Below are 14,913 nucleotides of genomic sequence, written 5' to 3'. Positions count from 1 at the left end.
TTTTTTTTTAAGTTACAGTGGCTAAACCTTTTAAATGTGCTGGTATATCATATTTGATTTTCATGGTAAGCATAAATGCTGGAACTATAGCTGCAGTCCTCAAAGATGTGTGGTTGCTAAATAAGTGTTACCTGCTAATAAAATTCCTTGACGTTTGAATGACGTTGGATTTCTGTTGTCAGTGGGAGAGGAGCAAATATCTTACAGTATCATCATCTTATATGATGGTTAAATTATATGTATACATTGATTAGGAACTGGCGAATGTACTGCGTAGTTTTCTACCTTCCCCTTAGGTTACGTAGCCTAATTCTTACTCATAAACTACATTGAAATATTAATTTCTTTAACTGTTGGACACATATCGAAGAAAATAATTTTAACTCAAGTGATTCCGAAGATGAGGGACCCAAGAAATTCCATGTGGAGATCAAACCCGTGCAACCAAATAATGGATCTCTAAACAACATCGCCTCTCTGGATGAACTACGAGTGTCCATTGGGAATATCTCTCTGTCTCCTGCACCGTCTGTGAGTAGTTCTGTATAGCTTACACTGGTTTGTATGTGTAGTACAGCACACTACGCAGTGCTGTAGAAACTCTTGTTAGAACATTCTACTTAATGAGAAACAAAAGAATCAAGGGTTTTTTTAGGTATCCCCTAGTAAAATTTTGAATGGGCTCCAAGGTTTATAGAGAGGTACACCTGGTCCCCCCCACCCCCTCACTATTCCATTAGGAGCCAGTTACCTGATCCTGTTCCTCAACTGCTGTTTGCAGCACTGCACTCACTGCTCAGAGAGGAGCAGGACATCAGCAATCCCCCTTCTGATCAGAAGTTCATTTTGGAACCCTAGAATGCCATCTCACACACATACTCACACACACTCACACACACACTCTCTCACACACACACACACACACACGATGTTCTGGGACTTGCAGCGCCTGTGGTCACACAGCAAGGGGCTCATTACCACCACACTAATGTCCTACGAGTCCTCTGAAGACCTGGCAGAGGGTCACACAGCCTGGTGGAGTATGGGTGACAGGTGTGTTGCACCCGTCATCTGCCGGGTACTGTAGCAGCTGCTACCCTGGTATGTGTGAGCACATGCTTTAAACGTAGATATACAACATCACTGTGCCAATCAGGGAGGACAACATAAATCCTCTCTCTAACCATCCCTCTTGACCGTTAATCCAGATAAATACATAACTATGTATGTAACATGATTACATAGTACAAGGCAAACCGAAATCTCCTAAGTGATCAGCTATTTTTTTTGCTTTGTTTTTTCAAAGAGAAATAGTTCTAGATCATTGATCATATTATTTGTAGGTAATATAATGAGGTGTTATAATCTCAGGAGCCAGACAGTCACACAGCTAACAGCATTTATTTCTCACACCTAAACCTGTTAGGATATTTCTATGTGACTCCTGAACTAATCTACTACTGACATATATTGTGAAAATGGTTAAATTCTGGCAATAATTTAATGTTCTTTTTTTCCACCTCCTCTTATCCTGAAAACAGAGGCAAAGTCCGGTAAGTATAGTAAAAGGTTTACAGTACAGTAGAGTGCCATGAATAATTAATACATAAAGCAAGCATTCTGTGTCTGTAGATATGAATGTATGTACAATTAAGAAGCAAAACACAATAGGAGTTCAGGTCACAAAGTAATCCAGCCTTATATGCCCCAAATGGCCATACGGCTTTGCTACTGTTTTCATGTAGCGATAATGTGTGAATGAGAAACAAACCAAAAAATAATAATAAAACGTCTGTTCTTGTAAATATTATGATTAATTATGCTCTTTATTGCTATACACACCCATACAGTTGATGCTATTGATAAAGAGATGAGATTTATAAATAGTAACAGCATTAGGTTTATAAGCTATAAGGGGAAAGTAATGGGATTGGAGTTTGAGGCAGGATTTATTGATTACATTGGAAGTGCCCTTTCACCTACTGATAGTGGATTTTACTTCCGGACTGTGAATGTAGCCCCTCAGGAAAGAAGTGGTCACAGCCTTTAGAGATTACACTGCAGGAGCTGGACACCATTGCACCCCAAATGACAGGCATACAATGCTTTCAAAAGAATAACCGCAGGTGCATACATATATACATAAAGCTGCAATTATGGCCACTTGCCTGCATGTGGTCCCCAGTAGCCTTTCTCCCACTTTACACCTGGCATATGACCCGCAAACTTTCACTCATGTTTTTAAGTATCTTTTGCTTGCGAGATTTGCATTCACTATTAGGCTTCAATAAAACTTAAAAACATCTGTAATACAGCATGTATAATGCTGTGTCTAATGTACAAAAAATATATAGATACAAATTGCCAAAAGAGGCAAACAAAGCAATATACGCACAAGCAATTGCGCAGTTTGCTAGTGCTGACGACCAATGTCATCTTATACTTGTATCTGCCCTCAAATACAGCTTTCTTAGGCATACTGTATATGCCGGTCTGTACTGCACTCCATCTATGCTAGTCTACCCCTTCCCTCTCCCATCTCTCCTCTCCTGGCGCACATGGACGCAAGTGCCAGGATCGTACAAATCTGCATTCTGGCCGCATGCAGAGAACTAGTGTAATCAGTATATATAGTTCTTATATCACCTTTTATATAATATAATCAGCTTCTAATATGATAGCAAAGCTGACTAAATTAGTTGTATGTTTATTCCACTAGTAATGCACTTTATTCATTGTCCCTAGGTTCACTGTATGCTATTTACTTCTACCAGTACTTCTTACAGTACAATGCAGTATTTGTGAGTTTAGGGTTGTTATTCACCTCCTAAGATATATGCTGCTATTTTCTAATCTCGTTATATTAAAATAAATTTTTTGTTTCCTCTCTAGGCACAAATGACCAGGATTGCATCAAGTAAGTTTTATTCAGCTGTTATAAATGCGTTTTTCATGCTTTTCTGTAATATTGTATTGGTATAAACTACCTGTTTTGTTTTTTCTTTTTGATGTTTAGGTGAAGAGATAGCAAAACTAAAAACAGCAGGATCTGCGGAGTAAGTTCTTTCCAAGCATCTCCTTGCTAAACATACTACCGGAGATATGTACACTACACATAAATAGACTACTGAAGTGTGTTGTGCGTGTAAGAAGCCATGGACTCTAACCCATTGTAGATATCACAAACTGGACTGCAAAGCCAGTTCAGCTGTATATTGTACAAATGAGGTCCTGAAAAGCTCATAATGTAGATATTGTATAAGAGACTTATGGCTCCAAGTGTGTGAGTAGGAGATGCGCTGTGTGTGTATGTATGTGTGTGTATATATATTAGGGATGTGCAGGCTCGGATAGGTTCGAGTTTGCACGTGGAGTTCGGATTTTTCCCTCCAAAAAAACGGAACTCAGAAAGAGGCAAAACGTCATCTTGCACGGACGAACATCATCATTCCTGGACTTTCCCCCGGTAGACGCGATAACCCTGAGGAAAATCACTAGTTTTGTGATTGAAAGGTTGGAATAAACCTATGACCTGTCGGTGATTTAGATATTTTCAGTTCTGCGAGTGCCGCTCATTTTTCTGTCTGCTCTTGCACGGTGAATCGCGTCTACCGGGGGAAAGCACCCAGGCAAGTACATTTATTTACCATTGTGGAGTGCCGGAGATAGATAGATATAGATAGAGAGAGATATATATATATATATATATATATATATATATATATATATATATATATATTCTATTTGTGTGTGTGTGTGTATATATATATAATATATATATATATATATATATATATATATATATATATAAAAAATAATTAGTTCGCTTAATTCAGAGTTTGGAACAATACCAATGTCCAGGGAATGAGTCCCACAAGTGATTGCACAAACAGTGTCTTGTAACCAATTCCTCACATATGAAAGTGGGATTGTGAAGCAGAGATCCTGTATATGAAATGGATCGGCGTCTTCCCCAATATAAGAACCCCCGAATCCAGCCGGGAACAACACTAGAAAGAAAAAATAGAAAGGGGGCGCCACATCGTGCTTAAAAGTATAACAATATTTTATTGCAATCTTTAAAAATGACAATGCTCGTACCAGAACAAGCGGTCAGAGCCACCGCTAGCATAAACAGCACAATAATAAGCAGAGGCAGTCACCCGGTCTGTAACCTGGACGTGTCACACGCCGCCCTGGAGATCCCAGAATCAGACCCCGTCACCTACCTTTGCGGGTGCTGACCCGCGCTGTCTTCCGGCTCCCGCGCTGTACTCTGCTTCCCTCTCTCTCTGGCCGGTCTCCGCTGTCCTCTGGAAGGTCCCGCTGCTCTGCTGCTCCCACGCCGGCTCCTGCTGGTCGCTGGTCCCCACTGACATCTTCTGAGAAGCGCTGTCCTCCGGTCCATGGGCACGGCCATCTTGGATTGCCCGTGTGACACGCTACCACCAATGAGAAGTCTTCTTCTCTCTCAGCCTGTCAGCTCCCAGCGTCCACTATATAAGGTTCCCCAATGCTGACACAAGTTGCCATTGCAACTAGTTTCCTAGTGAGCTTTCCCACTGTGCTCCAGCCGCTCCACGTAGCCACCCAGCTACCAACGTCTACCCACGGCTATCCAGCCGCTCCACGTAGCCAGCCAGCTACCAACGTCTACCCACGGCTATCCAGCCGCTCCACGTAGCCACCCAGCTACCAAAGTCTACCCACGGCTATCCAGCCGCTCCACGTAGCCACCCAGCTACCAACGTCTACCCACGGCTATCCAGCCGCTCCACGTAGCCACCCAGCTACCAACGTCTACCCACGGCTATCCAGCCGCTCCACGTAGCCACCCAGCTACCAACGTCTACCCACAGCTATCCAGCCGCTGCACGTAGCTTCTCAGCTCCTAACGTCCACACAAGGCTATCCAGTCTTTCCAAGTGGCTTCCAAGCTACCACACCACTTCTAGCAGTACTCAAATTCCCTATTAGTTCACTGCTTCCTCTCATGCGGAGGAACTTTATTAAACCAAGTCTGCGCCAAGTGATACAGGTCCAAGGCCCAGTCCGGGAACACAGTCTTTAAATCCCACGATTGTGACAGGACGTCTCCAAGGACTTCTCTGGGAACCGGTTCCACTGCACAATCCAAAACGCCAAGCCACGCCACTACATGTTTCGTCATAAGACTTCATTAGGATGAAGCGATGGCTCTGACCGCTTGTTCTGGTACGAGCATTGTCATTTTTAAAGATTGCAATAAAATATTGTTATACTTTTAAGCACGATGTGGCGCCCCCTTTCTATGTTTTCATTCTAGTGTGTGTATATACATATATATATGTGTGTGTGTGTGTCTATATATATATATATATATATATATATATATATATATATAGTACAATATTTTTTTTTTTGTGTATGTATATATATATATATATATATATATGATATGGAGCTTGCAGCATTCAAATTGTGTAGTGTTTCAATGTGGTGCCATGGTCCTTAAAAAAATAATATATTGCATTTGCCCGATCCGTAAAATACAGAAAGAAATGAAGGACCAGCACTCACCGTTGTGATAAAGAAAATAGTGGAAATTTCTAATCCAGCATAAAGAATAATGTCTGCCCGATGGCGTCCGTTTCTGCCTAAATCTAGCCCCCGATGATAGCCTAGATCAGTGTTGGCTAACCTTGACACTCCAGCTGTTTATGGAACTACATAACCCAGCATGCACTGCTACAGTTTTGCTATTAGGAGATGCTAAAACTGTGGCAGAGCATGCTGGAATATATAGTTCCACAACAGCTGGAGTGTCAAGGTTAGCCAACACTGGCCTAGATTAAGGTAGAAATGAATGCCTGCTTAAAGTCCCTTTCAGTACAAATGCTCTGAGCTTTGTTTTCACATAAAATACAAGATGCATTTGTTTTCTATTAAGATCAAAAAAAATCTGTAATGGGCTGGTACTGACTTACTGTAAAAATGCTATATTGTGTGATGATCCTATTCCCTAAACAGTCTTAGAACCCAAAAAGGAATTCTGAAATAAAAACGATGTAATCCACTGTATGGTCGTCGGAAATGATTTAAGACTATATAAATAAATCACCACAAAACATAACACTGTAAATGACACTAGCAATTGTAAATATGAAGATTCACTTTAAGGGGGGGGGTATCCAATTAGCCGCGATAACGATACATGTTCTCCGGCAAAAACTTTTTGGACCCATCGCACGAATTTGCCGCTTATCGCATGTATGCGAGGTCCCGTTTATCGTGCAATCCTACTACAAAGCCGTCGATAGCACATTCACGAAAATTACAGATGAAAATGGGTAAATCAGCCCAAAAAAGTTAAACTAATATTGGGTAACCGTATATAAGTCTTGTATTGGCCTTAACCAAAGGGTTTAGAGTTCTTAAATGGTATCAAATGGCTGTTATATGCATTTTTTCTATAAAAAGAAATAAAAATGTAATTTGTTTAGCCAAAGGTAATGCTCTAGTTAAATTGGGGGTACATGAAATGGAGGTAAGTATATTTTTTTTGTAATTTTAGGGCACTTTTAAAAATAAAAAAATACACATACATACAGCCCCCAAAATACCCAACCTACTATTTTGAACCCATTCTCCTGGACTTTTTACTTTTTCATTCCAAAATTAGTCATTAAGGGGGATGTCCCAGGGGTTCTGCACCAAGTCCTGACATTTTAGGCCAAAAATGAGTATTTTGCACAACTTTTCACCTACTCTGAGATGGTGAAAACTAATTTGCGATAATTGCTATGGAAGACTTCGGACCTGTGAAGACCGCGGCTAATTGGTTAGCACGATAACCATTTTTGGAGAAAAGTTTTCTCAACTGAAAACTTTTCCATGAAAAACAGGTTATTGTGGCTAATTGGATACCCCCCAAAGAGTCCATGACTGAAAACTTTTTTTAACGGCCCCCAAACCTCAAGCCTTGCAGTGAACCAAAACTGTTTTGGGTTGTTACCTAACGTTCAACTGCGGCTCTATTTTAAAAAGTAAATTATTACAAATGCACACATTTATACAGATAAATACATCCGTAATGCGCAGCCATTGAGACACTATAATAGCATTGGTGGGAAAAGAAACCACATAGGGCCTATGGTGCATGGGTGGTAAATTGAGTGCATCTTGCTTCCAAACTACATGCACAGAAAAAATGTGTATATTACCATGGTTGCAGAGAATTGCACGCATCTCAAGATGTGCCCACCCATAAGTGTAAGCCTGGTCCTCCATATATTAGGTGCAATAGATATGCCTGGAAACGGGCATTGATGTGGAGAAATTCAATAATGCTTTAGTAACAAATTCACCACCTTCACCTATTGCAGCAGAGCCAACAGTGACCTCCTAGCCTGGGACCCATTGTTCGGCAACTCCGTAGAGTCCTCTTCCGGTTCTACAGGTAATATTCACTTCAGTTTATTTTATTTATTTTGCACCAGCCTTAGTTTGAATCTATTTTAAGTTTTTAAGAAATGTATTTCTACATATATACTTGTTAACTTTCGTCTGTTAGGGCTTGTTCCTATGGCCTGTTAAAACTGGGTTGGGTACGGAGCACTTAGAACAGAGCACATGCAATGCATTATACATTTAAGCTATTGATCATTTTGGAAGGCAGGGGTTAAAGCAAAAAATAACACAACAGTGGTTGTCCTGCTCATGGTCTGATAGGTAGCGTAATGGATGTATTATTCAGATGTTTTGAATGAAGAAATTTTAAATGACATGGGACTCTCTGCGCAGGACGGGGGACACCTGCTCTACTATGCACAGTTTCAACAGCTTTGAAATGTGTCCAGGAACCATGTATAGATAAATACTACATAGCAGACATTGTATTAATGGGGGTTTGGGGGTCCTGCCAGTTTTCTAATTCAGCAGAAGGGGCAGCATAGGAAATCTTCTCTAAGCTTTTATCATTATAAGAATTTAGCTGTACCGTCTTCAAAATGTGTATTTTTTTTAGTAGCCTCATACTTTACACACAGGAGATGACGACTCTAAAAACGTATGATTTGTCTATTACATTTATTACATATATTACTTTCCTCCCATTAACGATGTACATTTCCATTTGCATCCATGATTGTAGAGCTGCTCACACACATTTGGCCTGGTTGATTGCACAAAAACACTTCTGTAGCAACTAGTTTTGATTGTGGTCGTCTGAGTGTCCAATCAGAATAATTTGCTTGGTCATTAAATATACTTGGTCATCAACATCTGGGTTGTGAGTTCATCACTCTGGTAGTCAATAGAAATTCATTTCTTCTTGAAATCATTGTGAAAATACAAGAATGTTTTTGTGTACCCCCGTGAATTGGTATTATCAAAAATATACAGTAGTTGAATAGAAAAAAAAAAATTACATCACAGCGTATTTCCCAAATACAGGTAGTGGAGAAAAAATTAAAACACCTGGGTAAATGAGGAATATCAAACATACTGAAGTCCTTCTTATGTGACTCATGGTTTAATTAAGCAAGTGACATGCCAGCATGGACTGCCATGTGTGTCTCTGGTTATGACTTCCATGGCTGCCAGAGAAGACCTTGGGTCTGATTCAGACCCACTCGCAAGCGGCTGTCCGCTCGCAAGTGGGTCGATGTTGTGCACTGCGCATGCGCACGACGGCGGGAGCTCCGTCGTGCGCATGCGCCAGACGCGACGAGCGAAGGACTTTCCTTCGCTCGTTGTGTCTGATCAAAGGGGGCGTGCTGTCGATGTTGATTGACAGCACGCCCCCTTTGGTGGGCGTGCCTCCCTGACGGGGGCGTTCCCAAGGGAACGCCTACCATCAGAAGCCGGCCAACTGACATCACTAGTGATGTCAGTGGGAGTGATTTTGGCTCTGATAGAGCCAAAATCACTCCGGGCCTTGCGGTTGAAAACCTCAACCGCAGGCTCCGGCTCGCAGTGGCGATGGTCGCGATGGTCAAGACCATCGCGGCCATCAAACTGCACGCTCGTATAGGCTGTGGGTGGTGACCCACAGCTATACGAGCGTCCAGGAGGACGCTCCATAATTATGGAGGCCGGCCCTCATTCAGAGCGTGCGCTCTGCTCAGAGCGTACGGCTCTGAATGAGGGCCTTTGTCTGATAAGTTGATAATTCATCTATTAACACTGGCCTATGAATGGCATGAGACTTATGTAAATTGATGGTATATTCAGGCTTTATATATCTTGTCTGATATTCAACTCCGGCGTAAAAAAAAATTTCCACAGGAAGTGGGTCCATTTATAGATGGAAATGGGAGCTCCTTCGGCCTTATAACACCCCTGACTCTGTCAGTAGCTTCAGTAAACAAGACCGCTCATATTGCTAATATATCATAAGTAGTTTTGTCCAAGGTTATTTCTGCATGGAACTCTAAGGGAAAAATTTCAACAGCAAAGGGCCCCTGGGAAGAAGCACGTTTTCCAGGATTTTGATATTCCTGCATTAAATTGGAGTGCAAGGCAGAACAGGCGAGCAACTGCAGATCTACAGACTGCCTATTTTAACCTGTGGCATGAACAGTAAAAGTTTAATTAATAAAAACGGTCCAATAAGAGCTCTGTGGAGCAGGTGCTTGGGTCGTAGCGCATAAACTGGTTATCACTTCTATAATGGTTTTTGGATTCATTGGTGCAATGGACTGCTAAGCAGTTGTGGATGGTGATAAGTTCAGATGAATTGCCCGTGACCATGCTAACAAACAGATGAGTTCTCGTTTGGCAGAAACCTATAGAATTCTACAGTTCTGACTGCTCATTTCGAACAGGAATGGATTCTAGCTGCTCTGTAATGCGGTGCACATTCCTGTTATGGTTTGGGTGCAAGGTCAATGGTAAAAAAATTATTTAGTAGTATGGAGTGATCATCATCACCTTATGTTGTAGCATTTTTCTCCTAATGTAAAGAGGTGTCCTCCCAGATGACAATGTCCCCCTACCCACAGAGCATATGGGGGGGACACTCAATGGCCTGTTTCAGCCAAATGTCATCACTGCTCAGTCACCAATTCTGAATCCAGTTGAAGACTTTAGGGAATTTTTTTCCAGAATGTCCCTTATTAGGTGACTTTAGTTTTGGTGTTTCCACTATTTGGCCTCTACCTGTAGCTCCCTCATTTTTGTCAAAATAAATAAATAAATAAAAAAAATAGGTTTCAGAACAGTTTTACCTAACTAGTAAATGTGTGGAAAATTAAGAAATTATATATATATATATATATATATATATATATATATATATAAATAAAATAAAATCTCTACACACAGTGCATCCATTTTGAGCTACATTGCAAAGTCCGTGAATACTTATGTAAATGTGATTTCTTAGTATTTTTTATTTTTTTTTTATTAAATTTGCAAAAATCTCAAAACTTTTTACACATTGTCATTATGGGGTATTGTGTGTAGAATTTTGAGGACAAAAATGTATTTATTAAATTTTTGAACAAGGCTGTAACATAACAAAATATGGAAAAAGCGGAGTGTCGTGAACACTTTACGGATGCACTGTGTGTGTGTATATATGTATGTATATATATATATATATATATATATATATGTGTGTGTGTGTGTATAGATCTGTGTGTATATATATATATATGCGTGTGTGTATATATATATATATATATGTGTGTGTGTATATGTGTATATATATATATATATATATATATATATAGTGTAAACGCGCTTTGATAATAACTTTGCCCCCTGCCGCTACTGGGTGAGCTGGAGTAGACAATTTATCCGTTTAAAAAGCCTGACTGATGTTTCTACAATGTCATTTGTCCTCCATTTTACTGTCCGTATATCAGAGGTTGCCACAGCCAAATTGCAGCACCTCAGGGCTCCTCTGATGTAGTCTGGTGTGAGAAGTTATAGCTCCCGCACACTTTTCTAACCAACACAGTTCGACTCCCTGCCTCAACCCACCGATGTATAGACTGGAGATATATATCAGAGTAAGGGGCAGGCTATTAGTTGATGGTTGGGTTTATTGTTCCTTAGACATCTACTTATTGAGCACCATTCTGTGTTTGTATACGGTATGCAGCTCTGTACACACTGGTTCCACACTGTCCCATCATGACACGCTGGAAAAGCCAGCATTGCTTCTTTGTGTACATGAAATGACACCTCTACTTTCATTGTTTGTTTTTTCCCCCTCGTTTTCCTTTAGCTGCACTAAAGGAGCATTTTGGGTGTTCCTTCTTTTCTCCTACAGCTTTGCCCTCGAATAACCTATCTGAAATCACATTTGACTTCCCAATTTCTGATCCTGGAGATACAACACAATCTGATTTTGGTGCCAACCTAATTCATAATTTTGGCACGGTGAAAACTCAGGTAGAAAACACACAGCCTCTTTATCCACAGCCTCAAAGGCCGCGAGCATCTCTGTATGAAAGCAGCAAATATAATAGCGCCAGTCGAAAGAAGCTTCAAAGATTTCATAGCGCATTTGAGAAAGTTGACAACATGCGATATTTTCTGTCGGAAAGAACGCTGAGGAGCTATGCTTTTGAAGAAAGTTTAGGCTTGTCTAACGCCAACTATTGTCTTGATGATGTATTCCTTGAAGAAAACTCAAATTCTTCCGAAAAATCTTCAAAGTCTGCATCTGTCAACTGTAGCCTATCTACAGTTCGTATAAGTAATGGTATGATGAGCATGCGATGTGTACCGTTGTTGTGCCACAGAGTGCACCTTGGTTTTTATTTCTGCGTCTACAGATGTATCTGTATTTTTGCTGCATCCACCCCTCCCTTTTTTTGTTTTTTGTAAATAATCCAATAATTCTGTGAGTTTTCCTATTGTGTGTGGTCACCAAACGGCTTGATACTACGCAGATCATTTTTATATATACTTTTTTTTTTTTCCTTTCTGTGTTTTTTTTTTTTTTGGATCTGTGCATATTGTGTCTCAAGTGGATTTACATATGACTGTGTAAATACAAATGTGTCTTGTCTTATCTGTTCTGGAAATGGATGTTCTGCGCTGAAACTGCATGCATTTGTGTGCATGGAATGAAAGCCATAAACTCTGATCGGGCTTTAAACTGTATTAATTGGTTGCATACGTGTGCAGTGACATACATTATACTTGCTCCATACTACTACATTTACTGAGAGGAAAATGTTCATACGATTATTAAAACTCACACTTAAACACCAACATACTGACCTGTCATGCCAATTTGTAAATAAAGGATAATAGTAATAAAGTTTATTAAAAGCACTTTGACATTAACAGTTAAAGTTATTTATCAGTGTCAGGTTGTACGACCACTAAAGGTTCCACTTTATTCTCCCATGTTTTAGCTATTTGGAAATTACGATTTGTTTTTTTAATGGAACGTGTTACAGCTTTAGTGTTTATTGGAGCGCACCATTATTGTGCAGAAAACATGTAGATGGATAGACTACAATATAATCAATATTTATAAATTAGAATTCCTCACTGTTTAGGTTGCATATTAACATCTTTTTTTTTTTCTGCCCCTCCCCCTTATAAGTTTATTATATCACCAATAAGTCACCAAACACATCCCAAATAGCAGACTAGAGACCCAAACTGAATAAAAGTAACTGGTGGAACGTGCCTGCGCCTGAGAAGCCCAGCTCTAGCCCTCTAGGTCACGGAACGCGTTACTATTATATTACAGTATATGCTAGCATCTGAACCTCATACTCTAGGTCAATGATTAAGTTTAGATTCTCTTAAACACCTTTCCTTAGCGTTAGCATGGAGTATGCGCTACCATTTTTCAGATGCTATAAAGCTGCTTATAAGAAAACTATTAAAATTGTGTTTCTTTAACAGTGTCACCTCCTGCACGGCCCACCACACCACATTCTGTTGGTACAATTGTACCGCCACCAAGGCCTCTATCCAGACCAAAGCTTTCTGCAAACAAACTCAGTGGAATAAATGAAATTGTAAGTCCTTTCTCAGACTAGTGGTAATAAACTGTCCAGTTTTGCAGTAGCTCACCTTGCTTGTGCACCTTTACGTTTTTTTCTTCTCACCTTTGCTATACAGATGTGTCCTTGCCCATCTAGCCTCAATATGCCATTCAGAGCAATATGCTTGGCATGAGCGAGCAGTCAGATCCCATGCAACTCCGCTGGCATCATCGTCTTTCTTTTGCCGAAGATGCGTCTTAAGTCACAATGTGGCGCGACTAGGACACACCAGGAGACTGCTGATTCGATATGTGACTATTGTATATCTGTGTGCAATTGAGACTGGAGCGTCCTAGTTGCATCGCGACTTACACATTCCACCCCCCCCCCAAAAAAAAAAATGTCCTGAGACAGCAGAGTGTCCCGAGACAGCAGAGTGTCCCGAGACCAGGCGCGTGGAGAGGAGCTGTTTGACACAACTGCAGCAAAGACGAGGGTGGACACATCTGTATTAAAAAAAATGTTAAAATGGTATAATGAAGCATTGTGATTTATTAGCGTTAAAATAGTGCGATAGAAATTATAATGTTTATGTACCTTTTTTTGATTCTTCAATATGATTACGTTTATTTTGAAAGAAACAAAACATAGTGTGATGTGTTGATTTTAAAAGCTAATTACAGTATCTGTTTTGAAAATCAAATCACTATTCTCACTATCAATTCCATGTCTACATGTTAGCAGTCCATTCTTCAATGTGGGCAGCAAGAATGTGTTGGAAGGATAGGATTAATGTGACCGATTGCACTTCACTGCTTGTTAGTATTGGAGCAGCACTAGGTGAGAGTGTAATGTGCAGCAACCGGAGGTCAGCGTAATGCAAACTACATGAGAAGCAGTCACTTAGCGTCTCAGCCAACACCATAACACATCAGCTGTCTGAAAGGGAAACATTTAAAATAAAAATACTTCTCTGACCGAGATCGGAGCAATAAGCCTCTATCTGGTATATATACAGTTTTACTTTCACTTAATACCCTGGTGGAAGTTTCCTAACTCAGAACTAAACCTTTCAGTCTCTAATTTGGATGGGGGAAGAAATAGACACTGCGCTAATGGATAGTCTATAGAGAGACACATAGGGGTCAATCCTATAAGCCGTTATGATTTCGCCGGTGCGAGTCATTTATTCCTATGAAGAAATATTATAATTGAAAATCACAATTCAGTGTATTAAAATTGAACTTGAAAGAAATTAGCACCATTTGAATGTCCATTTGAAACAAATATTAGTCCACCCATCAGTAGTAGCCCAATTACTCTGCTGAGTATTGATGGATTTAGCGCTTGGTAATATACACCTAACACAAACTACTAGCATGCATATATGAGAGGGATTTTTTTTTACCAGACTTTAACAATGGAGAGTCCTTGTTAGCAAAGCAATCCTTTGCATAGATGAATCGTTCTCCTGAGATCACAACTAACCTTTCTGTGTTTAATTTGAATGGGTAAGAAGTAAGCTCAATGAAAAAAGTCAATTAATAATTGAAGTTTGATATTTTGTTATTCTTTAATATAGCTTAATGTTATGTGTTTTTTTGGGGTTTTTTTTGTATTTACCCTGAACTAGTATAGATTTTCATTCAGTGCTTTTGTTTTCAGCCGCGACCATTCAGCCCTCCTGTAACCTCTAACACTAGTCCGCCCCCCTCGGCCTCCCTGCCCCGTGCAGAAAGCTTGTCTTCAATATCCTCCTCTGCTTCGATCAGCGCAGCAAATACACCAACGTTCGGTAAGTGCTGTGTGCGCCAGTCATGTACTTTATAATACGCTACCAATAAGACCGTAGTATTAGGCTTATCTGCATCATTTTGCAGTTTGCTTTCTGATCAGAAAAAAAAAATTGGGTAAATGTTTACATTGAGCGCCAACATATTTTTGGCCGTGTTTCTCCCAAAATGTATCAGTT

General features: G+C 40.1%; 1 protein-coding gene across 1 annotated transcript in view; it reads left to right on the top strand.

Annotated features, from left to right (window-relative positions):
- FCHO2 (FCH and mu domain containing endocytic adaptor 2) overlaps positions 1-14,913 on the top strand; it is a 144,931-nt gene that overhangs the window by 98,670 nt on the left and 31,348 nt on the right. The window contains exons 13-20 of the mRNA XM_088443761.1: positions 367-531; positions 1,542-1,553; positions 2,893-2,917; positions 3,017-3,056; positions 7,365-7,438; positions 11,261-11,695; positions 12,859-12,974; positions 14,607-14,736. Coding sequence (XP_088299887.1) covers positions 367-531; positions 1,542-1,553; positions 2,893-2,917; positions 3,017-3,056; positions 7,365-7,438; positions 11,261-11,695; positions 12,859-12,974; positions 14,607-14,736 — 997 coding nt within the window. The remainder of the gene's footprint in view (positions 1-366; positions 532-1,541; positions 1,554-2,892; positions 2,918-3,016; positions 3,057-7,364; positions 7,439-11,260; positions 11,696-12,858; positions 12,975-14,606; positions 14,737-14,913) is intronic.

The sequence above is a fragment of the Taudactylus pleione genome, unplaced genomic scaffold, assembly GCF_031769625.1.
Source record: "Taudactylus pleione unplaced genomic scaffold, aTauple2 ptg000333l, whole genome shotgun sequence".
In the NCBI taxonomy this organism is placed as follows: Eukaryota; Metazoa; Chordata; class Amphibia; order Anura; family Myobatrachidae; genus Taudactylus; species Taudactylus pleione.
The sequence above is the reverse complement of the archived record's forward strand: the minus strand, read 5'-3'. Positions and strand labels throughout refer to the sequence as shown.